Here is a 26,254-nt window from a genome sequence, read left to right as displayed (position 1 = left end):
CTTGTGGACTGATTGCTTAGCTGTGTGATCCTGATTAAGACAGTTAGCCTCTGTCTGCTTCAGTTTCCTCATCTATAAAGTGGGGATAATAATAGCACTTGCTCTCAGGATTGTTGTGAGGATCAAATGTGATAGTAATTATAAAATGCTTAACATAGTACCTGGTATCCCATAGGTGCTGTATAAATGCTAGCTATTATTCTATTATTTTTTATGAAAAGTTTTTATTTTTCAAAACATGTGCATAGATAATTCTGCAATATTAGCCCTTGCAAAATCTTGTGTTCCAATTCCTACCTCCTTTCTCCCATCTCCTCCCCTAGATGGCAAGTAGTCTAATATATGCTAAACATGGTTAGCTATTATTCTAATTTCATGGATGAGTTAATTGAGAATGAGAGAGCTTAAATTATTTGCTCATAGTCACAGGGCTAATAAATATTAGAATTTAAACTTAAATCCAGGGTTTCTAACTTCAAGTACATGGGTTTTTGCACTATTTTCATTGCCTGTGACTCTTGTTGCTATGTTTTAACAAGGTGGGGAAACAGGTGGAATTGTGGAAGAGGTTGAAGGCATATAGACTGGCAAAACAATGGGACATATAGTTATAAATATGCTCTTTGTGTCTCACAGGAAAACACATATCCATGTCCATGCTGCTGTCTTTGGAGCTCATCTTAAGTAGTTGTTAATCACAGGTTTTTTCTCATCTCAGAACAGTACAGATGGCATATACCATCCAAGTCACAATATGATTTCTTTATTTTTTTTTATTAAAGCTTTTTATTTTCAAAACATATGCATGATTTATAAAAAATCAAGCCATTCTCCAATTGAAAAATGGTCAACGGATATGAACAGACAATTCTCAGATGAAGAAATTGAAACTATTTCTAGTCATATGAAAAGATGCTCCAAGTCATTATTAATCAGAGAAATGCAAATTAAGACAACTCTAAGATACCACTACACACCTGTCAGATTGGCTAAAATGACAGGAAAAAATAACGATGATTGTTGGAGGGGATGCGGGAAAACTGGGACATTGATGCATTGTTGGTGGAGTTGTGAACGGGTCCAACCATTTTGGAGAGTAGTTTGGAACTATGCTCAAAAAGTTATCAAACTGTGCATACCCTTTGATCCAGCAGTGTTACTACTGGGATTATATCCCAAAGAGATTATAAAGAAGGGAAAGGGACCTGTATGTGCACAAATGTTTGTGGCAGCCCTTTTTGTAGTGGCTAGAAACTGGAAACTGAATGGATGTCCATCAGTTGGAGAATGGCTGAATAAATTGTGGTATATGAAAATTATGGAATATTACTGTTCTGTAAGAAATGACCAACAGGATGATTTCAGAAAGGCCTGGAGAGACTTACACGAACTGATGCTGAGTGAAATGAGCAGGACCAGGAGATCATTATATACTTCAACAACAATACTAGATGATGACCAGTTCTGATGGACCAGGCCATCCTCAGCAACGAGATCAACCAAATCATTTCTAATGGAGCAATAATGAACTGAGCTAGCTATGCCCAGAAAAATAACTCTGGGAGATGATTAAAAACCATTACATTAAATTCCCAATCCCTATATTTATGCACACATGCATTTTTGATTTCCTTCACAAGCTAATTGTACAATAATTCAGAGTCTGATTCTTTTTGTACAGCAAAATAATGTTTTGGTCATGTATACTTATTGTGTATCTAAGTTATATTTTAATATATTTAACATCTACTGGTCATCCTGCCTTCTAGGGGAGGGGGTGGGGGGGGTAAGAGGTGAAAAATTGGAACAAGAGGTTTGGCAATTGTTAATGCTGTAAAGTTACCCATGTATAAATCCTGTAAATAAAAGGCTATTAAATTAAAAAAAAAAAAAAGAAAACATATGCATGGGTAATTTTTCAACATTGACCCTTGAAAAACCTTGTGTTCCAAAATTTTCCTTCCTTTCTCCCACCCCTTCCCCTAGATGATAAGTAATCCAATATATGTTAAACATGTTAAAATACAAGTTAAATCTAATATATGTATACGTATTGATATAATTATCTTGCTGCATAAGAAAAATATGATTTCTTTATTGAGATTTCTAGGAGTCCTTAAAATCAGTACCTAGATCAAAATGGATCAGGGGAGTAGATCTTTTTTTTTTTATTATAGCTTTTTATTGACATATGTGCATGGGTAATTTTTTCAACATTGACCCTTGCAAACACTTCTGTTCCAACTTTTCCCTTCCTACCCTCCAATCCTTCCCCTAGATGGCAGGCAGTCTCATACATGTTAAATATGTTAACGTATATCTTAAATACAATACATGTGTACATATTTATACATTTCTCTTGTTGCACAAGAAAAATTGGATTTAAAAAGGTAAAAATAACCTGGGAAGAAAAACAAAAAATTCAAGTACTCCACACTTGTTTCTCAGTGTTCTTTTGCTGGGTATAGCTGGTCCTGTTCATCACTGATCATTTGGAACTGAATTGGATCGTCTCATTGCTGAAGAGAGCCACTTAGGGGAGTAGATCTTAATATAGATGGGCACAAGCCCACTCGCACTCAAGTCCATTGAAAGGAATGTAAGGTCCTTGTCACTGTATGGTGATTCTATGTCAGACACTTACATGAATTTATCAATGGGAGTGACATTTAAAAAGAGGCATTAATATCTCCTTTGCTTCTTCATATTAAGAACTGTGGGATCCTTCCATCTGATGCAGTGGAAACCGACTATATATGTTGATTCCCCTATTCTATAATGTAAGCTCTGTAAGAGCAAAGGTTGCCTTATTTTTTTTATTTATATTCCCCAGTGGACTTAGCATGGTGCTTTGCAAATGGTAAGAACTTACAGAATGTTTGATTGATTGAGTCATTTGTTCACAGGGCTTTGGACAGATTAGTTACATTTGGATATTTGGTAGTAGCTTTCTCCAAACCTCAGAATACTCCTAGGAATCATCAGTCATTGACCAACACCATTTGTGAACACCAGTTGGGAGCAAGGCACTAATTAGGTGCTACAGGAAATAGCAAATTTAAAAGAATTCTGACTCTTAATATGGTGACACAAAAATATGGACATAAGGATATTCTCAGAGGTGTGTTAATGTAGAATACCAGGGCTAAGGGAATTCTCTGTCGGGAGATTGTTCCTTGCCAGCTCAAGAGGAGCAGCCTTGGGGAGATGGCCTTGGGTATAGATACTCGTCCACTTTTTATAGCATGAGTACATGGTAAAGACTCATGTTTTCATTGCTAACATAGTTGTCTGTTTCTTAAACAAGATGGAATTGCCCTATGGGAAAATCAGGTGATAGAAAAGATAGGCCAGTACTTTCATTGCTTTTCCAGTAAAGAAAGAAGAAATACCCCTGGAAGACTGGAAGATCCACATCTGGGGGTAGGGGTTTCATGGTTGTCTGACAGACCAAGGTTGTAGTATGTCTTGTTTCCCTTGGCTTTTTCTCTCTTTTAGATCCGAGAAGCAGAGTTTGAAGCTGAGCAAGAAAAAATCCGAAAGGAAAAAGACAAAGAGACCGCTCGGCTGAGGGCCATGCAAGAGAAAGCCCAGGACTACCAAGCCGAGCAGGTATTTCCCCTCCAGATTATTCCTTGGGCAGTCTATGATATGGACTTCAGGGAAAGGCCTAACAGAAGAGATTCCAAAGTTCTCTGCATACTTTGGCAATATAGGAGCTAAGGAGGATCTGCCTACAGGGGTAGTGGTTGAATAAAAAGTATTTGGGGGGATATATATTCCCACATGTACACAGACATATTGAATAAGATATATATTCCCATATGTACACAAACATACACATACATATCTGTATAGTACCTTCTGCTAGGTGCATTCCCCCTCTCAAAATCAGGAGTCACAGCCCCTAACAAACGGGCAACATATTAATCACTTTCTGATGGCAGAATATCAACTTCTCAAATAGGTCACCAAGGGAGACTGGATGCCTTCATTAATAGTATTTTCAAATTGGAATAACTTTGGGGTGGAAAATGGATAAGATCGTCTCTTAAGTCTCTTATCTTAAAGTAAGATAGTCTCTTACTTTCTGATCATTAAATGTCATCTATTCTATCCTAGAATCTCTTGTTGCTAGAGAAAATTTTGGGTTTTTCAAAGCAGAAGAATAATGGGAAGATCATAAACTGGTGATCTCTAAGGGATTAGTTTACCACTCATTTATTTAGGGAAGGGGTGGAAGAGTGAGTGGGGGGAGTCAATTGCAGAGTACTTTGAGAAAGCTTCTTCTAGATGTCTTTGGGATGAAGAGGGTTGTGAGACTTGTTCCCTCATGCACCCAACTGTCCTGCCTTCCATACTCCTGGTTTCAATTGGATGGATTTATAATTTTTTAAGCCCTCCCCACCCAGTCACCTGGTAGGACCCCCACCCTCATTGAGCTGCCTCTTTTTCTCCTGCCAGGATGCTCTGCGGGCCAGGCGCAATCAAGAAATGGCAGAACGAGAATGGCGCCAGAAAGAGAAGGAGAATGCCCAGAAGAAAGCAGAAAGTGAGGCGATGATGAAACAGATTCGGAAGGAACAGGTGGCTTTCAAGGAGCACTCGCTGGCTGTGCAGGTGCAGCGGGACCGGGATGAGTTTGAGAGGATCCTCAGGTAGTTTGGCCTTCCTTCCTCCCTGGCTATATAACAAAGGCTGATTAAATAAGCAAAGGATGTAGAGGGGGGCAGGTAAGGGGGAATGGAGGGAAGGGTGAGCATCTACAGTTAAATGAGCAAATTACCTTAGAAATTGTCTAATCTAACCCCTTTATTGGAGGAAATGAGTTTCCCAACAGTAAGTGAAAGATCTAGGATTTGAATCCAAGGTTTCTGCCCCAAATACAAATACTTTTTTCTTTCCACTGAACCATGTTGTTGAGGGTAGAGTACTCTCACCCACTGAGAGGATTCTAATCAGTCTAGATTAGTCTTTATTTTTTTTTTTTTGTTTATGGTCATTAAAATGATTTTACAAAGAGGAAAGGTGAGATGGAAATAAGCATTTATTAAATAAGTGCCTCCTAGTTGCCAGGCATTGTACTCAGTGCTTTACAGATATTATCTCATTTGAGCCTCACCACAGCCCTGTTAGGCTGATGCTGTTATTATCTCTATTTTATACATGAGGAAACTAAGGCAGATAGAGATTAAGTACCTTGCTCAGAGAAAGCTGGGTGGCAAAGAGTCTTTTTGGTCAAGAACCTGTGGGAATTAAAGGAATTGGAATAATTCCCCTGGAAAGAGAGGGAGTTGACAAGGATGACAAGCAACAATGATTCTTTTTTTCCATAAGAGGGAAAAGAATGAAATGGTAGCAGAAAAGGTTTCAGTCAGACATAAAGAAGGGGCAGCTAAATGGATCGAGTGCAGGACTTGGTCAGGAAGACCTGAATTTAAATTTTGTCTTAGATATTGAACTATTTCAGTCTTCAAATTCTCTCATGGATTCAACCTGGCAAGCTCTGTGTAACTTTCATGTCAGGGGGACCAAGAGCTTAAATGACTTAGCTGTGGTTACTTAGTCAGTATATGTCAAATATAGAACTTGAGCCCTATGATTTATCCTTTATTCACCACAGTACATTGCCTCTCTTAAATATTTTACGCGTGTTTAGCTTAAAAAAACCAATAAGGGCCATACCATTTTTGGTGGACCCCACCCATATTTCCCAAATCTCTCTGATTTACATTATTATTACAGCTGCTCCAATCTCCCTTGGCTAAATCCTTTTAATTCCATTACATGAAAAAACAATAGAATGTTAACATTGTTTCTGTATTTCCCTTAGCACCTAGCACAGTGGGTTATGCAAAATTGGTCCTTAATAAATGCTCATTGAATGAATGAATGAATGTATAAAGACAAGAACCCTTAGTGGACTGACACACAAAATTACAGCACAGTCTTGAAAAAAGGAGGTCCATGAATAGGCCATTTGTTTGAGATGAGTAAAGAGGGGCTGGTAGAGAATAGTTGCCTCAGAGAGTGGGCACCCATGGTTGGCAGGTTCCTTTCCCTGCTGAGCCCCGTCTTGGCTTTGCCCCAAACCCAAGGGCTCAGCGGTCGCAGATCGAGAAGGAACATGAGGAAGAAGAGAAGAAAGCCAAGGAAAACCTGCACCATGCCAATGAGTTGCGGCGTCAGGTACGAGAGAATCAGCAGAAGCAGGTGCAGGAGCGGATCGCCACGTTTGAAGAGGGCCGGCGCCTCAAGGAAGAGGCCCAGAAGCGGCGTGAGCGCATTGATGACATCAAGAGGAAGAAGATGGAAGAGTTGAGGTGGGTTTGCTGTCCAGTCCTGGTTTCCAGGGCCCAGAGGGGCAGGGAGTTGAGGGGGGAAATCCCTTTGGATCTGGAAGCAGGCGAAGGCAGGGAGCATCAGTCTGGAACCCACGGGTCAAGGAGATGGGGAGTTATCCCAGAGCTGGAAGTATAGACAGGGGATTACTAAAGTACTGGCAGATAGGGAAGGGGAAATGGCCTGGGGTCGGGGAATCTCCCCTAAACTGGGAGGGTAGGGAGAACTGGCTCAGAGATGAGAGGGAATGGGAGTTGGGATGTTCTAGAACTTTATTCTCTTTTAAAATTTTCTGATGTTTATTTAAATCTACAAAAGTCCATTTTATTAAAATAATTGCTTTTGTACTTTGAGTAGCAATTCTTTCCTAATTTCAAAATTCCCCATTTTTCTCATTCCTAAAAATAAAAATTAAAAACAAGCTGATTTTGCAAAAACTCATTAAAAATAGTTTTTATGAACATATGCATACCCTCTGAGTCCAAGAAATTGTTTCCCTAGTTTTACTGTTAAAATCAAATAACAACAACAACAAAAAATGGGGCTCATCTATAAAGAAAACCAAACCAATAATGTCGATTACTGGGCCCATTATTACAACAGTTATGTATTTGTCAATTTGAAATTCAAAAAGGAGGAATGCAGAACTTTATACTCTGGATACCTCCTAGGAAAGAATTTCTAATCCTGCCTGTGAGTTTGTGCTGGCCACCGTTCAGTCTCCCTATTCTGGGTCTCTGTCTTTGCTTTCTACCTATCCCCTGTTGCCCTTCCCTCTAAGATTCCCTTTTATCTGCCCTTTATGTGTCATATATATTTCCATGTTGTCTCCCCCATTAGAATATGAGTTTCTCTAGAGCAGACACTATCTTTCTACCTTTTTTTAATATCTCCAGCACATAGCACAGCACCCAGAACTTAGGGCACCTTCAGTGCTTGTTGATAGACTGACTGACCTTTTCCAGGATCTGCTAGGTGTGCCTTCCTGCTGCTCTTAGCTCCTTGTTGACCCTCTCTGACTTTCTCTCTGCAGAGCCACGGGCCTCCCGGAGAAGTATTGTATCGAGGCAGAGAGAAAAGGCAATATTCTGCCAGCCACCTCCGTGAGCTGAGTGAAGGAGCTACGAATGGACTTTTCTTTAGACCCCTGCCAGGGGCTACCTGTGACTTTGTCCCTTGGTTTCCACTATTGCTGCTGACCCAGAGAGTTTACAAATAGAGATTAGATTTATTTTACCTTTATTAGGATTCATGCCTGACTTTCTCTCAGTGGGGCTGAGGCCTGAAGATTTTCCGTACCCACAGTGAGAATGCCGAGACAAGTAAAGTAGGTCTCAGGGAGGTAGAAGAGCTTGTTGGCAAGGGGATGTTTCTCTGTGTATCCCTCCCCTTCCCCTATATAATCATCCGAGGAACCCAGATATCCTTTTTTTTTTCTGTATCCCTATTAAAAGAAAATGATAATGCTTTTTGGGCTATGCGAATGACCTTGGCCTTGGGGGTTTGAGAGAACCAGCAGGAGCAGGGGAACAGCCATGCTCTGACACAGTTTTAATTCCTCTGCAATGTCATCAATAGGGCCTCCTCCAGGAGGATGCTCCCTTTGTGGAGTTCCCAGATTGTTCCTGCAACTGAGATGGAAATGGGAGGGATGAAAGACAGAGGGCTCGGGAAGGAGGGGCCATGGCCCGAGGCAGAGCTGTACAAAGCTGTCCCTTTGTACATATCCATGAATCAGACTGCATCTGTGATCTAGGGGATGAATCCCGACTCCTTTTTCCTCAACCTTTCCTCACCAGAGCCCTTTCAACTTCAGGCAATACCACAACACAAACATTACCTCCACCTCCTTTTCCCCCATAACAAGGCACACCCAGAGCTCCAGTGCTCCTCACCCCACCCTGTCCCATCCCCCCCCACCCAAACAGTTCCCTTTACCTCATTTGCCTGCCTCCATTCTCCTTAATCTATTCCACATCCAATTCTCTCCCAATAAACATGGTTCCCCACAGCCCATTAATCTGCCTCAGCTTTCCTCAGTCTACTCTGGTCTGCTCCTCACCTTGCTTTTCAGCCCTCCGCAACCCATTTCCTTTGACTCAAGAATATGATTAATATCACTATTTCTCAAAATCAATATTAATATCAATACCTCACCTCCAATCCATCCCCCGCTTCCCAATAATCCGTCATGAAAACTTGGTCTAGAATTACCAATCTGACTGTTCTGGATGAAGAGGAGCTAATTGTGGAGGAGCCCCTTCCTGAGTTGTCATTTTCTTTGCCCACCCATTCCCAGGTTTGGGGCTCAGCCTTGCCTCCGCGGCTGCTGGGCGCGTCCCAGGTGTTTACAATGCCAGGTTACAAGGGCCCTGGGCAAGAGTCCCCTTTTCATGGGGCCCAGCAAGAGTCAGCAAGCTGCTTCCTGTGCTTCCGCTTCCTCAGGCACAGTACCGAGGCTCCCCTATCCCCTTCCTCCCTGCAGAAGAGAATGGGGGTGGGGTGCTGGCTCTGCCTGGTCCCATGAAGAGAAGAGTACTATCGACCTGTCCCCAGCCTCTTTATGTTGACTCCTTCCTTAGGGGTCCCTCTTAGCTTTCTTTAGAAAGGATGCAGCTTTGGGGGGATTCTTTGGGCATCCCCTTCCCTTATGGTAGAAGGATCACTCTGAAGATGAGCCAAATGCACAATAGCTTGAACCTGTATCCAATTGAGCCCAGACAAGCTCTGCCCTCATTCTTCCAAGGGGATCTAGAGACCCTGTTTTTAGGCTCAGCTTAACCCCCCACATCTACTCACTTGGGAATGGGAGAGAAGCCAATGGGGCAAGGAGAAATCCATCTCTCTGTAGAATTTCCTTGAGGACAAAAGGACAGTCCCAATGAAGGAACTTGCAAGAAGGTTGGAATTAGTCCATATTTCTGCTCCAGATTCAAGGAATTTTCTATCTTCCTCCACCTGCAAAGCCTACCCCAAACTTTGAGATCATTCTCATCACAACTAGAATCAGATACACTCTTACCCCTATCCCATTTTCCAGAGGGATAACAAGGGAGACTACAAAAGTTCTTTTCTCAGTAATTGATGGCAAGTTATAGGATACAAGACTAACTGGAAATTGGAAAAGGAAAAAAAAAAAAGCATTCCTTAAGTATGTGACATATGCCAAGTTCTTTACAGATATTTTATCCTCACAATCTTAAGAGATAGACTCTATTATTCCCATTTTACAATTGTGGAAAATGAGGCGGGGGGGGCGGTAAGTGACAACTAATACATTTGAGGTTGGATTTGAATGCTTGATTTCAGTTTCTCTTCCAGCTGCTTCTAGGGGTAAGACCAGGGAGAATAATGGAAGACTAAATGTAGGAAAGGGAGATAAAAACCTTGGTTTGTTCATTTTGATATTAGATTAGTTGTATTTATAAAGATAAGGATAAGGAAAGTGATTTCACCAGTGTCACAAAGGCTAGTTAAAAGTGTCAGAGCTTAGACTAGAAACCAAATGTCTTCACTTTACCCCATCATATTTTTTGAGAACCTACTTTGCAAAAGTAGGAAATCCTAAGATGTGTAACCTTGTTGTCCCTGACTTCAGGGATTTACATTCTAATTGGAACACAGACATAAAAAGAGAAATGTTAATCCAATGTAGCGTATGTCACCCATGTGTTGGAGGCATCCAAGCATAAGGAGCCCAGGTTATATTTATATGGGGGTTTAGCACCCTTTCCAAAACTCTGCTCCAAAAGTTGAAAAATACAGCCTGCTGAACAATTCATTACTTGAAAACACTCTTAAAAGTTCTTAACCTTTGGTCTGTCTTGAACCCCTTTTGGCAATATGGTGAATCTGGGAAAATATTTTTAAATACATAAAATAAACTACATGTCATTACAAAGGAAATCAATTACATTGAAGTATACTTAAATATATTTTTTAAAAAGTTATGGATCCTAGGTCAAGAACATAATCATGAACATTTTAAAATGTTTTATTTTACTTTTTTCAATTTTTAAAAATTGATTTTCTTTCCTCCCATTCCCTCCCTCAATATGGAGAAAACTATCTTGAAAAACTTTTATTAAATATGCATATTCAAATAAAAGAAAGTTCCTGAATTAGACATGTCCCAAACTGTCTCATTCTGCATCTTAAGGCTTTCAACTTTGGGTCAAGAGTAAGTAGGACACCATACAAAGAACTTTCTAGCTCTAAAACTTATGATGCTGTCTCTTTTTTTCCCCACTGTGCAGCCAAATGATATGCAAATTAAACTGCAGCTCTTAGAGAATTAAGACTAAGGTACCTCTGTTCTTTGGAATCTATGCCTTTGGGCAGAGAAGACAAGTACTGAGGTGAATGGCTCTTCATAGACATGATCTGGATGTTTAATGTGGGCAAACTTTTCCACTTTCCCTCCTTTAAAGCCTCTTTTTTCCTCAGTCTCCTGACCCAATCAGTTCCTACTTCCAAAGTCCTATCTAGCTGTCTTCAGCCTCACGTTGGGGTCTGTTTTATCTTTTTTTTTTTTTTTTTTTTTTTTTTTTTTTTATTACTAGCTCAAGGGCAGGTTACTAAATATTAGAGAAACCCAGGGTCTCAGATTTAGGGTGCAGTTGAGAGCTAGGAATAAAGGGTGGAGGCAGGCTTGTTACATTGTTAGTTCTCTTGTACCACCCCCCTTCTCTGGTAAAGATAATTATAGGGAAAATGTGTCTCTTGGTGGGGGTAGATATGGCCTGGGTGCCTACTGTTTCTTGGCAGCACCAACATGAAGATGCTGTTGGGTGAGCTCTGAAGGGAGTATCTGGATCCCTTTGGCACCAGAATGTCTGGTTCAGCGCCTTACCTGCCCTGGCCAAGCTGTTCTGGGAATGGATCCCTTGAGATGGCCAGTGCCCATTTCTAAATTGAATTCTGTTCTTCCTTGATCCACAAAAAGAGAACTTTTACCTTGTAAAGGGGGAAGCCCCCAAAGCTAACTCAGAAGGAAACATACATAGATTTAGGAATCCCAGTAAAACTTTAGGGATAGGAAGATGGGTTAGAGAATTGGGAAGTGGGGAAAAAGCACCCATTGGTTCCAGAAGCATCACTTTTGTCCTGCAAATTAGGACCAGAGGAGGGGACCAGGCCATATAGGGACTGGCTAAAAGAGTTGGGGGATGGCTAGCCTGAAGAAGGGAGACTTGATGAAAGGGTAAGAAGGATGGAGTAGAGTGGATGCCATAATTGTTTTAAGGTAGTTGAAGGGCTATCACATGGAAGTGGAATTAGTTTTGTTCTTTTTGTCTCATAGATCAAGAAGCAAAGGTAGAAGGTAAGCAGAGGGATATGATTGGATATGGTACTAGACCTTATAACCAGAGAGACCTGAATTCAAAACCTACCTCAGGCACCTAGTACCTATGTCGGGCAAGTCATTTAATTTCTATTTGCCTTGTCTGTGAAATGAAGGGGTTGGACTTATTATTTAAGGAAACTTCTCTCAACCTATGAAGTGGCAAAGAAGCAGATTTTAAAGTATTGTATATAAGGAATGACTGCTGGAAAATTAGTCTTCCAAAAGTAGAAATGACTACATTGGGAGGCAGTAGCCTCAGTAACTTTCTCTAAAGATCTTTGAACAGAGATTGGATGACTACCTTTTGGCAATGTTGTAAGTATCGGTTGAACCAGAATGATCTCTGAGGGCCCTTCCAATGCTGAGAAGAGACAATTCTTTCTTTAGAATTTACTAACCCTACAAAGTTTCAGAAGCTTTCAAAAATCAGAACAAAAACAAAAAAATTAAAAACTATTGACTTTGGCAAGATATTTTACTTATAATTGCTTGCTTTTTCATGCCTGTGACCTTCCAAGCCCTACCTCTTATCCTTAAAGTCTTGACCCCTATCTCCTATTGGAGTCCCTCAGCCCCAGATGTCAGTTTTGGATGGCTCTGGCTGGAGAAACTAGTGTTGGCTTTTTATCTTGGGGCAGTCAGTCTGACCTACAAGCAGCCATTTCAGGTAAGTATTCCCAGATCTCTTGGCTAGGATCCAGCCTTGCCTGTACTATGCCAACTCCTTGCTGGAAGGCATTCTCTGGGCCTCAGCACTCCAGCTCCAGAAACTGATGCCAGCCTTGCCGGCGCTGCCTTAGGCAGGGATGTGACTCAGTGTCCTGAACAGGACCTCCACTTGACTCAATGGAATTATCTGTCACCACCCTCTTTTTCAACTTCCAAATGTCTTAGTTCTCTCATCTGTGCCTTATGCCAGAACTGAGTATTTAATTGGTTTCTGTAAATATGCTTTGATTAGGCTAGCATGAAAGGGATTGTGAAAGTTCAAAGCCAGTCAGGGCTTCTGGAACTTGGATGAGTGATAGTTGGGAGTGAGGAGGAGGGAGTGAGCAGGTGAGTTGTTGGCATTTCACTGAGAGGACCTTGGGATGGAGGAGGACTCTGGAGCTAGGTCATAGGGAGACTCTCAGACATATTGAAGGCTCACAGTTTTTACCTGAATACCATTTGCATGCAAAATGTTTGTGTGTGTGTAAAATTGGGGAACATTGAGTGAGAGGGAACTAGCTTGGATCCCAGGTCACACCAGGTAGCAGACGGATAGACACCCCTTCTCCTTTTCCTTCCCTTTTCTATCAAACCCACATGAAAGAGATGCCAGAGCCATAGTCCAAGACATACTGTTCTTATAAAGCTCTCACTTAAAATATTATTGACATTTTGGTCCCCTGAAAGGCCACCCATGTTTACCTATCTGACTTTCCTAGCTACCACTGCTATTGGGGTTTAAATAATTTTCAGGAGGATCATTTCATTTTTTCATTCAGTTTTGTAGTCCTGAAAAGTTATTCTTGTGGCCCAACTCTAATCCTGCCTAATGAATTTTTAACTGATTTCTTTTTGGTGGACAAAAAAAGGCTATCTATCCCCTAAATACCCATTTTTTCCAGGAGATCATGAAGGGGAGTTGTGAGTAAGGCCATTTGAGATTTTGGAGTTTTCTGTAGAAAAAAATGAAAATGAAAAGCAAGGAGGATTGCAATAAGAAACAAAATTAGTGGGGCAAAAGTAGAGCAAAGATTGGCTCCCTTACTCTGGGAATTGCCCTGAGTTTTGGGTGATGTATGTATGCCAAATGGGGATTAGGAGCTACTGTGACATGTTGGAAAGAACTCAAGGTTTGGAGTCAAGACTTGGTGCTCAGTCCCATCTTGGATACTTAAGAGCTGTATAATCTTAGGTAAATACTTAGCCTCAATAAGCTTCATTTTTGTCATCTGTAAAATGGGGGAGGGTGCTAAATTAATCATATAATATGGCTATGAACCATATAATACCATAATATCCAAAGAATCAAAATTGTGTATAACACAATTTTCAAAGGGCAAAAGAGGTATGATGGATATGGATAGACTGCAACCTAGCACACTCATCCAGACTGATAGAAAATATCTGGACCATTTGCTTGCCTGACATAGTCCTACCCCACTCCAGGTCCCACCTCCTCTGGCTCTGTCCCAACCCCATTTCCTCCCTCTCCTAATCCAGGATCCAGGGCAACCAGGGAAAACAAATATGGAGTCAGGGTTCAGAGCTGGATCCAGAAAGGCTCAATGGGGAGTCTCCCAACCCAGTTATACATCTTCCTTAGCTCTCAAAGTGACTGCTGGCCCCAAGCCCAGTATCTGCTAGCTGCATTCCATGACTATAAGCTCTCCAAAAGTGCCAGAGCCAGAAGAACCTTCAAGAGCTCATGAGTCCATCTTACACTGAAGAAACTGAGGCCCAGAAAAAAGAATTAATTTATTCGTTACATAGTAAGGAAGTAGCAGAACTAAGATTCAAACCTAGAACCATTGTATTGAAGAATAGAAACTTATTATGGTTGACTTAGAGTCAAAAGACCCAAGAGAATTGGCTTTGAGGACCAGTTCATCCCTTTTAGATATTTTGTCACTCTATGATTACCAAATCAATATTCTTCCCTATATATCATGAGGTCTGATTCCTGTCTTCCCTGTGAATATATCTTAGTGGATACCAGGTTTAGGATAGACAAGAGTGAGAACCAGAGACCCTTAGATTGAGATTGAGAGAGAAAGGAAGGTCTGTTGGTCCCAGTGATACCTCGACTCCTAGGCTGTTATTGCAGTTCGCTCCCAATACTTAATTCTGATACCAATATTAATTTTTTAACTTTGATATTAAAAATATTATGTTTCCCCCTACTAATCTTGATTTCTAACTTGATCTCCAAATCGTATCTCCAATGCTTTCCCTGAAGCCCAACTTGAGTTTCTCTAACTAGAACTCTATTTGGGAAACTGTTTCTAACTCTTCTTTACTTGACCATAACTTTTCCTTAGCCTCAACTCCAATATAACTGCAACCATCACCCCAGCCTTCACATCTCCTCCCTCTGTACCTCCCTAACCACATACTTCACCTCACTCACCCTAGTCCTAGCTGGTGCATAGACTTTAAAGCTAAAAGGACTTGATTTCATCCCTCTGGCACCAATTGGGGTTTATCTGTCCCTAATTGTAACTATTATTCCATTTCTCTACACTTAGAATTCAGCTTTCTACCCAACCTGATCCTTTCTGTCTGTTTCCCAAGTTTCTTTTCTTTTGTTTTCTCAAAAGGTTCAATCTGAAAATTGGTTTTAATTATCTTTGTCTCCTTCCTTCCATCTCCAACTCCTGAGTCCCTCTGAGTGGCAACAGATGGCTCAGGCCAGGGAATATGGAATGGAGATAAAGGGGAGGACTTTGGGCTTAGATACAGAAAAAGGATGTTTAAAATAAAGAATTAGTAGCTGGAGTGTGTTGGAAAGGAAGAATATGGGCACAATTTGTTAGAAATAGCAGCCTTGGGCAATTCAGGGCATGTCAAGTAGCCCTCAAGTCCAGAGAAGGGAGTTTCAGAGAAATGGGAAAGGAGAGGTTAAGAAGAACTATAGAAGGAGAAGGGATGAAGATTTGGTGTGGAAGAGATAGAGGAAAGGCAGGGTCCTTATAGGATGAGTTGTTAGGTGTTGTGAGGTGTGGGAGGAGTAAGATGGGGGCTGGGAGGAGAGTGATAGGGCACCTTCCTTCCCCACACAAACCTAGGTTTGGGGATGAGTCATGCCTAAAGATGAGCCTTTGAGGGAGTGACTTTTCCTGTCCAACAGCTGGGGAACCTGAAATCCCTCCTTCTTTATCCCTCTTGCTTCCTTTCTGTCTCTGTTTTATTTATTTATTTTTGTCTCTATCAAGACTTACCTAGATATAAAAACATCCTACAACTTCTTCCTTACAGGTTTGAAATGATGTAGAAGACACTAAAAAATGTTCCTCTCCCTCCTGGAAAACCATACATTTAGTAGTCAATGAGAATTAAGTTGGGGTTGGGTGGGTAAGTGGGAGTTGCTTTTGAGTTGTACCAGAATATAAGCTTTTGTCTTTTCCTTTGTTTGTGTCTCAATGTCTGCTGATCTCTGTTTTTTTGTGCCTCTACATGTTCTCATTTTCCTGAGGAACATTTGTATTTTATCTTATCTTTATAAAAAGGAAATGGATAGGAGAGAGGATAGGATTGAAAGTTAAAGGAGGAGTTAGGTTGGAATTGGCAGGTGGAGCTGGGGTGGTGGGGGATAGATCCAGAAAATTGGGAGAGGTTATCATAAGATTTAGGGTTAGAAATTGTCTTCCACTCATCTAGTTCAATACCTTCCTTGGGAAGGGAAGTGATTGCCCAAGATCATATAGATTGTAGTAGTAGAGAATTTTGCCTTGACATTAAATCTAATATTCTTCGTTACTTCAAGCTGGTTCTTCAAGCCCTTCATTTGCCTGATGAGGAAATTGCCTTCTAAAGGGGGAGGAAAAATTACTTGTACAAAGTCACACAGCTAGTTACATATTTCTTACCATACATTTCTTCTAACCTCCTTACATCTTTGGTCTTGAGTTTCAGTGTCTTTGGAGTCTTGAATAATTCCAGTAGAGTTTTTATAATTCAATTAGTTCAACATCCTCAACTTACAAATGAGGAAAGTAAAGTTTAATGAGAAGTGACCCCTAGATTTGACTCCCAAGTCATCTTGCTCCAAATACAGTATTCTTTCCACCATACTGCACTAAAGTGAGATATACATGGCTTCTGAACTAGCTAGAAGACTTCTTGTCTTCTTAGAGGGAAATGAAAATTAGTTTTTGATATACTGTGCCTATGAGGGACACTAGTCTTTTTAGTTTCAAGTGGGTAAAGAGGCAGATGGATGGACTCTTAGGAGGAGGTAATTCAGTCTCACAGCCCTCCTCATTTTATATGGCTCCACCTCATCTGGATTCCCCCTCTCAAATCTCCTTTCCTGACATGCCTTTTCTCCTCTAGAATCACAGAGTTGGAAGCAAATTCAATAGTCATCTAATTCAATCCATATTTGAACAGAAATATCCTCAATAATACTGGGATAAATGGTGTTCCAGCATTTGATGAAAGAATTCAGATTATGAGCATTAGCTTACACTTTGTAAAATGTGGCATACAGAGTTCAACACAATACTTTAGCTATTATCTTACCAGATCAGAGGACAGCCTGACTCTGACCTTTCTAGCTTTAAGCTATAAAGTTCCATGATCACAGTTATGAGGCCATTCTGTCCAGTGGTACAGACTGCAATAATTTCATATCCTCTCATCGTGTGTGACTCTTGTCCACATCTTTCCATAAATCTACCATGGAATTCATCAAATTTTTTGGTCCTCTAGACCAGGGGCTTTTTACTTGGGATTTAAGGAGTTTGTTTCAAAATACTTTAATCTAATTAATTTTCTTTGTAATCTTGTAGCTTTTATTTTATGCATTTAAATACATTATTCTTGGAAAGGGGTCTCTAGATTCATCACACTGCCAAAGGGGCCACCATGACACGAACAGATTATGACCTCTGTTCTGGACCCTCTAATATTGGTAGCAGTGGCAGCTTTTGGCTTTTGTATCTGTTATCTCTTGCCCTTGCTATATGATCAGCCCACCTTTCTTTTCTGGTCACATAATTCAATAATATTTTTTTAAAATTTATTTATTTATTTATTTTTTACTTGTAAAACATTTTTTTGTACATGTAAAACATTTTTTACATTTGTTTTTAAAACATAAAAACACAATAAGTTTTTTCTCTAGGTATGAGTAGCATTTTTCATCCTAAGTCCTTAAGAGTAGTCATGGATCAGTGTATTGCTAAGAATAGCAAAATCATTCACAGCTGATCATCCCACAACATTGCTATTACTTTGTATATAGTACATTTCACTTTGAGTTCATGGAGGATTTTTCAGGTTTTTCTGAGAGCATCCTGCTCATCATTTCCCATTTAGTGATACCTTTTATGGTGCTTTCTGCATGCAATTCCTTGTTGATCACATGCCTCAGCTTGGTCACTGGATCATTCCCTGCTTCTCTACTTCTCCATCACTCTTTGAATCATCCACAATTTTGATGCTTTGAAAACTAGGATGTTGCATGCATGGCTCCATAGCATTATTGAAAGAGTATAGCTATATTTAAAAAGTTAAATTTTTCTTTAAGAGAGAATCTTAGGAGCAGAAAAAACACTGTGTAGTTTCCAAATGGAGTAAGTCTGCTCTCTTTTCCCTATTCAATTATAGGACCCTGTTTATTAGTCTATCTACAGTGTCAGATATAACAAAATTTATCACCCAACTTCCAAGTATTTCTAAGTTTCAAGGTCCAACTCTATACCAGGCATTGTGTTAAGCACTGCAGATACAAAGAAAAAAAATGAAACAGTATTTTCCCTCAAAGAGGGAAGACATCCTATCTCTTTACACACACACACACACACACACACACACACACACACACTTATTTTTATATGGACATGTAAATACATACATACATATCATGTAGCAATCAAGCAACAAGGATTTATTAAACACATCCTGTTTGTCAGGCACTGTGCTAAATAACGGAGATACAAAGAAAAAACAAAAACAATTCCTACCACGAGAAAGCTTACATTGTAACGGTGAGGACAACATATGTAAATCAGATCATATTGAATCTTACAAGATAAAATACAAAACAGATAGAAAGTAACCTTAGAGACCCACATGTATAAAATAGCACAAAATGTAGTGACCTCTTCTAGCAGCAAGAAACTGGAAACTGAGTTTGATAATTGTGGAAATAGGTATAGAAGAATTGCACATGTTTGACATATATTGGATTACTTGCCATGTAGGGAAGGGGGTGAGAGGAAGGGAGAGAAAAACATTGGAACACAAAGTTTTGCAAGGGTGGATGTTGAAAATTATTTATGCATATATTTTGAAAATTAAAAACTTTAGTTAAAAAAAAAAGAAAGTAACCTTAGAGGAGTTGCACTAGCACTTAAAGGACTTCTAGAGAAAATGGCCCTTGAGTTCAGACTTAAAGGATGACACATATTTTGAGTCAGAGGTTGAGAGGGAGATCATTTTGGTAGTGGGATACAACCATTGCAAAGGTATGGAAATGAAAGATGAAAGTTTGTATACAGCAAACAGGCTAGTATGGCTAGATGATGGATGGATGGAGAGGAGCAGAGTCTAAGAAGATTCAAAAGGTAGGAAATGATCAGGTTGTGAAAAGCATTAAATGCCAAATTAAGGATTTTAATTGGATTCTGGAGCCTGTGGAGTTGACTAAGTCTCTATTTTAATAAATAAACTTTAGCAGTTAAGTGCAAAATGAACTAGAGGATGGGAGGCCCAAAAGCTAATAAAATATTCTAGGAAAGAGGTGATATAAGTCTGAATATGGAAGTTGTATGAGTAGAGAGAGGAGGATGTATTCAAGAGATATTGTAGAGAAAGTAATGGCATGATTTAAATGGAATAAGAGATTACCAGAGATTGTAAACATGAATGCAAGGAGGAATGATGGTGGTCTTTAAAGTAATAGGGCACTTAAGATGTGGGGAGATTTTTTTGGGAGAAAGACAATGAGGTGGGTTTTTTTTTTTTTTTAAAGATATGTTAAGTTTTAGATGTCTAAGGAATATCTCATTGATAATGTCCCTTAGGTAGTTGATTATGTGGGACTTAAGCTCTGTAGATAAACTCGGGATTGTTAAATAGATCTAGGAATCATGGAACATAGATGTAATTATTGAACCTATTAGAGCTGAGGAGATTAAATGAGATCATATAGGGAGAAAAAAGGAAACCTTATGGTGTATGGGTATCCCCCCAAGAGCCTTGGGGGATAATCACATTTAGTAGGTATCACATGGATGAAGATCTAATACAAAAAAGGGGGGAGAAGAATGAGAAAGAAGGATTACATAGGTAAGTCTGGAATTAAGAGAGAATAATCACACACACACACGCACACACCAACCCAGAAAGAAGAGTGAGTATCCAGGAGTAGAATTCAGTCAAAATGATCAAAGGCTGCAGAATGGTCAAGAAGGATGAGAACTGAGAAATGATCATTAGATTTAGCAATTGAGAAGTCATTGGTAACTTTGTAGAGAGCAATTTCAGTTGGATGAGGTTGGAATTTAAAGTATAGAAGGTTTAAAAGAAATGGAGAGAAGGAAGAGACTTTGTCTTAACCTTTTAGTCAATTGTACAACAGTGAAGATGTGGTCTGCTAAAGAATATTTTTTCCTTTGCAAAAGTTGATCTATTCCCTTCTCATACATTCATCAAGGATGCTTAATGTTTTTGTAGATTTCTTCATACTATATTGTAAAGATGGGAAATTAGGCATATTAGATGATATTTATTATTTTTTCTTGGTTGACTTTCTTTTCCTTCTGCAGTAAAAAAAAAAAAAAAAAGAAGAAAAATTTTCCTTCCTTTTAGGTATTTGTATCCACACTGATGAAAACAAATCCTTTATCAACTTAAAATTATGTAGACTCCAGAAAATGTCTAAAGTTCAAGTGTCTATTGGATGTTATTAGCTGTCCTCCATCCCTGAAATTCTTTCCCTCCTCATTTCCATTTCTTGGCTTCTCTGGCTTCCTTCAAACCTCATATAAAGTTCCACCTTCTACAAGAAATCGTTTCCACTCCTCCTTAATCATAGTGGTTTGTACCTGAGATTATCTCAAATTTACTCTGTGTTTATCTTGTTTGTACATAGCTGTTTACATATTATTTTCCTTCACAGTCTTATTGAAAGCAGTTTCTCCTCTTCCTCCTCCTCTTTTTTCTTTCTTTCTTTCTTTCTTTCTTTCTTTCTTTCTTTCTTTCTTTCTTTCTTTCTTTCTTTCTTTCTTTCTTTCTTTCTTTCTTTCTTTCTTTCTTTCTTTCTTCTTCTTCTTCCTCTACCTTCCTTCCTTCCTCCCTCCCTCCTTCTCTTTCTTTCTTTCTCTCTTTCTTTCCTTTCTTTTTTGTTCTTCCAGAATTGCTGTTTCTTAATATAAATTGGCTTAATTGGATTTGTCACTGAATTTTCTGTAAATGTATTTTTTCTCCACTGCTCATCATCATATAATGTGATATTTTCATAATCTACAACCTTCCTTTATTAGATTTCACAATTTAATTTCTATTCCAAATAGCAATAATAATAGCAAATGTTTATATAGTGTGTTACAGTTTGCAAAACGTTTCACATATATTATCTCATTTAGTCTTAACAACCACCCAATGAGAGATGTGCTAATTTTATCTCCATTTTATAGATCAGGATGCTAAAGATAAAAGATGTTAAATGACTTGTCTAAGAACACACATCTAACAAGTGTCTGAGGCAAGATTCAAATTTAGTTCTTCCTAACTCTGTCTAGTTTTATATTCATTATGCCATCTAGCTCCTCTAACCAGTATTGCCCATTGGGAATTGGAAATTTAAGATACAATTTAATTTTTCTGATATTATCCAAGGCTTGTCATATTCAATACCTCCTGTCTCTTCTTCAATTAACTGACAAGCATTTATTAGGCTCCTACTATGTACCAGCTAATACAAAGATAATGAATCCCTCCTTTAAAGGAGCTTACTTTCTATTGAGAAAAATAATGATTATACTTGGATGTGGGATATTGTAGCTCAGATTTAGCCTGCATGTTCATTGGTGTTTTTTTTTTTTTTTTCTTTTCCTGTGACAAGGGAAGGATCAGTGGGAGGGTAAGAAATAGATTCAGAAATAATTGTGATGTAAAAACAAAAGGCATCAATAAAACTTTTTTAAGTGAGTAGGAGGGGAAGGTAGGCAGGAATGTTGTAATTAGGCCCTTCAGAATTACATAGAAAAAACATACCTTTTCAATTCTCCTTATTATGTAATTTCTTTGATATTAGCAGAAGCCAGTAGAAGTGAGTTTTATTTAGTATTTGGATAGGTTATGTGATATTTTTTTTCTTAGGTGATAGAAAAATGCAAGTATAATATTGTGTGCCCTGGGGATACGGTGGGTGTTTGAAAATGATGATCATGCCCTTTCTATCTTTACTTAGCTACAAAAATTTCCTTAAAAAAAAAACCCAACCAATTTAAATTAAATTTTATTGACAATTTAGTTTTGGCCCATGTTTCTAGGTCTATTGAACATTTCTCCTCTTCATGCACTTACATAACAATCCCCACCTGCTATTCATGTCATCTTATCTCCCACCGATGTGCCTTTACTGGGTCATTTTTTTTCCCTTTTCTCTCCCCTGCCTCCTCCCACACCTCCATCCAGCTTAGAATGTCCTTTCTCATTCATTTGCCCCTTTGGGAACTCCTAGCTCCATTTAAAGCTCAGCTCAGGTGTTATCTCCTATAGCAGGTCTTTCTTGACCCTCTTTTGTTAATTACTATCCCTCCTCAACTACTTTATATTTACATTAAAGAAAAAATTTAAAAAAAATCCCTATAAACTAGGGATTTTTGTGTAATATACAAACCATTGGACTATTTTATTTTGTAACCCTGAGCTCTATTTTCTAACATATTTGTCACCACTCTCCATCTCATGCCCATCAGTGCATCAAAGCCAATATATGTTGAGTTCTTCACTGAAATTCTTTTATTTTCTTGTCCTCTGCAGCAGAGGTTGGTGCAGAAACTATAATTATCTTCACAGGGTGTTTCCCCAAATGCTCATCAGGAGTCATGCAGTACAAAATGACCAAATGCCCCATGAGATGATGTTCCTTTTGCCTCTGGGTACATGGTAAAACCAGCTCCTCTGACTCTTTTTTTTTTGCCTTTACCAGAGGAGCTCTGAACCATCCTTTAATTTCATCCTTTAAGCTTCTTCCTGTAATCTAGTGTCACTTAAGCATGAATGCCAATATTGATACATTTTAGTTCCTCTAGAACTATGTTGAATAATTTTTTGGGAAAAAAGCTCACATTTAATGTTTATAAATGACAAATGGATTGTGCTTCCTACCCATTTCTTTACTTTTTAGCCTCTATTCCTGCAGATATAGGAGAATTGCATGGGACTAATTATATTATCCTTTATTTCATGGGATGCATGGCCAAAGAATTCATCACTGAATTATTCATCAACCAGTCTATGAAGATGGATCTTCTTGCCTTAGGAAGATTGGCTCTCAGGAGGCAAGCATAGACTGTCACAAGGACCCCTCTGGATACTATTCTTCCTAATGTAGATTATTGGACTAAGACTCACTTATTATTTGTTTTTGTATGCTATTATGTCTCACTGTTGGCAATTATAGAACTTTTGCTAAGCTAAAAACTTCTTATTCACTCTCCCTTGAGAGGCAATATGGTACAGTGGAGTCAGGAAGAGTCAGTAAGATCTGGGTTCAAATCTCATCTCTTGACTGTATGACCCTGGACTAGTTAATTTTTCAGTATTATAGACTACTTTCTAAGGCAGGAGTTCTTTTAACTTAAACCTTATGTAGTTTGCACAGAAATTTAAGGGTTCTATGAAATTAGATGTGAAAAAAAACCCTTTCATTATTAGTTTCACTATTCTTCATCAGAAACCTGTTTTTTCCTTCAATTACTTAAAAACATTATTCTGAGGCTTATATAGACTTTTCTAGACTGAAAAGGGTGTGTATAATACTCAAAAAGATAAGAACTCCTTGTCTAAGGCTGTAAATTATAGAGTAGTTGCAGATCTATACTAGAAATGAGAATTTCCTATTTAATAAAATCACAGATCTGGTATCTCTCCCTTCCTTCTCCAATCTTTCCACTAACCCATCCCCTCTTCTGAATTCTCTGTTTCTGCCTAAGGCCCCACCATCTTTCCAATCACTGAAGTTCAAAACTTCAATGCCATATTCAACTCTTCACCCTTTCTTACATTCTATATCAAATGATTTTCTAAGTCATAGAAATTCAACTGCCACAACATGTCAGATCTGTCCTATCCCTCCACTCAAATAGTCACTACTCCACTTCAATTTCTTATCACCTCTTGAATAGACTATTACAAGATTTTCTTAATTAGTTTCCCTGCCTCCAGTCTTTTACAACTCCAATCTATTCATCATCCAACTGCCAAAATAATCTTCTTAAAGGAAAGGCCATTTCACTCTTCTGTTCAAGAACCTGGAATAACCCTATTGCTTCTGGGGAAAAATATGACCTCCTCAGGATAGTATTTAAAATCCATTACACTGATTCCCAGGTTTCTTTTCTTGGCTTACTCCATATTGCTTCTCTTCAGTCTATGTTCCAGTCAAACTGACTTGCTTGTTCCCTGAACTAATATCTCTCACCCTTTTTTTAACTACTGCTTCTTGAAATCCTATGATACCTTCAAGTCTTAGCTGAGTTACTATCTCCTTGCTGAACCTTTCTTTTTCTTTTCTTTTCTTTTTTTAATTGCTTTATGAATCATGTTGGGAGAGAAAAATTCGAAAAAAAGGGAAAAAAAACCATAGCAGCGAAAAAACAAATAAACAAACAAAAAAAAGAAGTGAATATATCATATGTTGATGTACATTCAATCTCTATAATTCTTTTTGTGGATGCAGATGACATTTTCTATCCAAAGTTTATTGATATTGCCTTGGATTGCTGAGGTCTTTCTGATCCACTCACTCGTTAGAGGTTTTCCCTGACAAATTATTTTTATATTTACTTATCTTTGTACATGTTGTTCTCCCTCTCCTAGTTGAATGGAAATTCCTTGAGGGTAAAATTTGTTGCTTTTTAGTCTTTGTCTCCCATGCATGTGTCTTGTGCATAGCAGATACTTAATTTTTATTGAGCTGAATTGAATCTTTTTCACATGAACAATTTCCTTTCAACTCTGTCTTCATGCTATGTTTGTGCAGTTGATTCCTTGAACCCAAGTGAAGGATTTTACATTTATCCCCATCATATTTCATTTTATTTGCCTGTAGAAATCTTTTTGGATGTTGTCACCCAGAATGTTAGTTATCCCACCTAGCTTTGAGACAGCTGCAAATCCTTTTTAAGTATGTCCATATAAGCATCTACCCATATAAATTTCCAGTTTCCAAGACTCTCCAATCTCCCAGTCATCTGGATCCAACTATAAAATTATCATCTGACCTGGAGTCATTGCTCCACCCATTGAGTCCAATTCTCGGCATCTTCCTAGCTCACTTGACATATTCTGTTCCATAGATCAGGTAAAGCTTTAGGACTACTCTCTGAGACATGTTGAAGTCCCTAGGGCACAGTGGTTATATGTTATAGTAGAATAAAACTAATATTAGACATAATTACCTACATCAGAGGATTTAGAGCTGGAAAGGACCTTATGCAACTCCCTCATTTTAAAGGTAAGGAAACTAGGGTCCACAGAAGTGAAAAAGCTTGTTTAAGTTCATACCACTTTGCTAACACATAACAGATCTGCTGATTTCAAATCCAGTCATAGTCTTACCTGTACCCCAAGTACAATCTCAGTCCTAACTCTAAATTTTAATTTCAACTCCAGCAATAAACCTCAATCAATTGTCACCTGGGTTCCAAGGTTAAACCTTAATTCTAACCCTAAATTTAATGGTGACCAGCTCCTACTTTTCCCTACAGAATACTTTCTTGCCCTATCTTCCCCAATCTTGATCTTAACCTTGTTCCTTGGTCCCCATTGGAATGGCCTACTAGTCCTTTTCATTCACAGACTCACTCTGGGCTGAAAGCCAGAATGCCTTGGTGACATCAAATCAGACAGCACCTAGGTATGTGACCTAGGATGAATTCCAAATGGTAAAAGGTAGATAATGATACCAGGCCAAAAGAGGGCACAGGGAAAAAAATCCAATAAATTCTTGAATAAATAAGGAAATCAATTGTGAATGCTTTGTGGGCCCTTGAGATCCCTGTTATTATTGGGATAAGAGAGGAGGGAATTAAGAATCATGGACTCCTTGTCTTCCTTATGTATCTTGAAAATGCTTTACTACTCCCAACCAGAACTGCCTTAGAAACTCATGATTCCCTTTCTTGTATCCCCTTCTATTTCCCCAGCCATTGAACTGTCCCTAATTTCACTCTTCTCTGCTTCTTAAGTGGCACATTGGAAGTATCTGATGGTTCCCCTTTTGAGCAAACTAGGTAGGTGGGAAGGACACGTGACTAGACTCCTAAATTCAGAAGCCTTGTAATATATGCTAATTCATGTATAGTGGATCAGAGGAGTCGGGGGAAGCAATCCCCAAATCATTTCTCCATCTAGAGCTATCTTCCATCACTATAAAACTGGCCTTGTTGTCTGGGACTAAGTTAATCCAAAAACTCTGCTGACCCTGCATAGCCCGTGAATTCTCTGGAGCAGCTCCCATGTTGGAACATGAACCCTTTATATCTCTCTCCCAGACATACATACATATATACATACTGTCTCTCACACATTGATGCACTAACAACATACCTTATGCAAATATACATACATATATCCCCTAATGAAGAAATAATCTGAACATCCTTTTTCATTACATTC

The 26,254-nt window shown here is 38.9% G+C and overlaps 1 protein-coding gene across 2 annotated transcripts in view; it reads left to right on the top strand.

The window, feature by feature from the left end:
- The window catches only part of CFAP45 (cilia and flagella associated protein 45), a 51,883-nt gene extending 44,052 nt beyond the window's left edge, over positions 1 to 7,831 (top strand). For both annotated transcript variants that reach the window (XM_012548009.3, XM_031966840.1), the window contains exons 9-12: positions 3,499 to 3,612; positions 4,465 to 4,658; positions 6,099 to 6,323; positions 7,376 to 7,831. In XM_012548009.3, the coding sequence (XP_012403463.2) occupies positions 3,499 to 3,612; positions 4,465 to 4,658; positions 6,099 to 6,323; positions 7,376 to 7,454 (612 nt within the window). In that variant the 3' untranslated portion in view covers positions 7,455 to 7,831. The remainder of the gene's footprint in view (positions 1 to 3,498; positions 3,613 to 4,464; positions 4,659 to 6,098; positions 6,324 to 7,375) is intronic.
- The last annotated feature ends 18,423 nt before the right edge of the window (positions 7,832 to 26,254 follow it).

This window comes from Sarcophilus harrisii, chromosome 4 (genome assembly GCF_902635505.1).
Source record: "Sarcophilus harrisii chromosome 4, mSarHar1.11, whole genome shotgun sequence".
In the NCBI taxonomy this organism is placed as follows: Eukaryota; Metazoa; Chordata; class Mammalia; order Dasyuromorphia; family Dasyuridae; genus Sarcophilus; species Sarcophilus harrisii.
The sequence above is the reverse complement of the archived record's forward strand: the minus strand, read 5'-3'. Positions and strand labels throughout refer to the sequence as shown.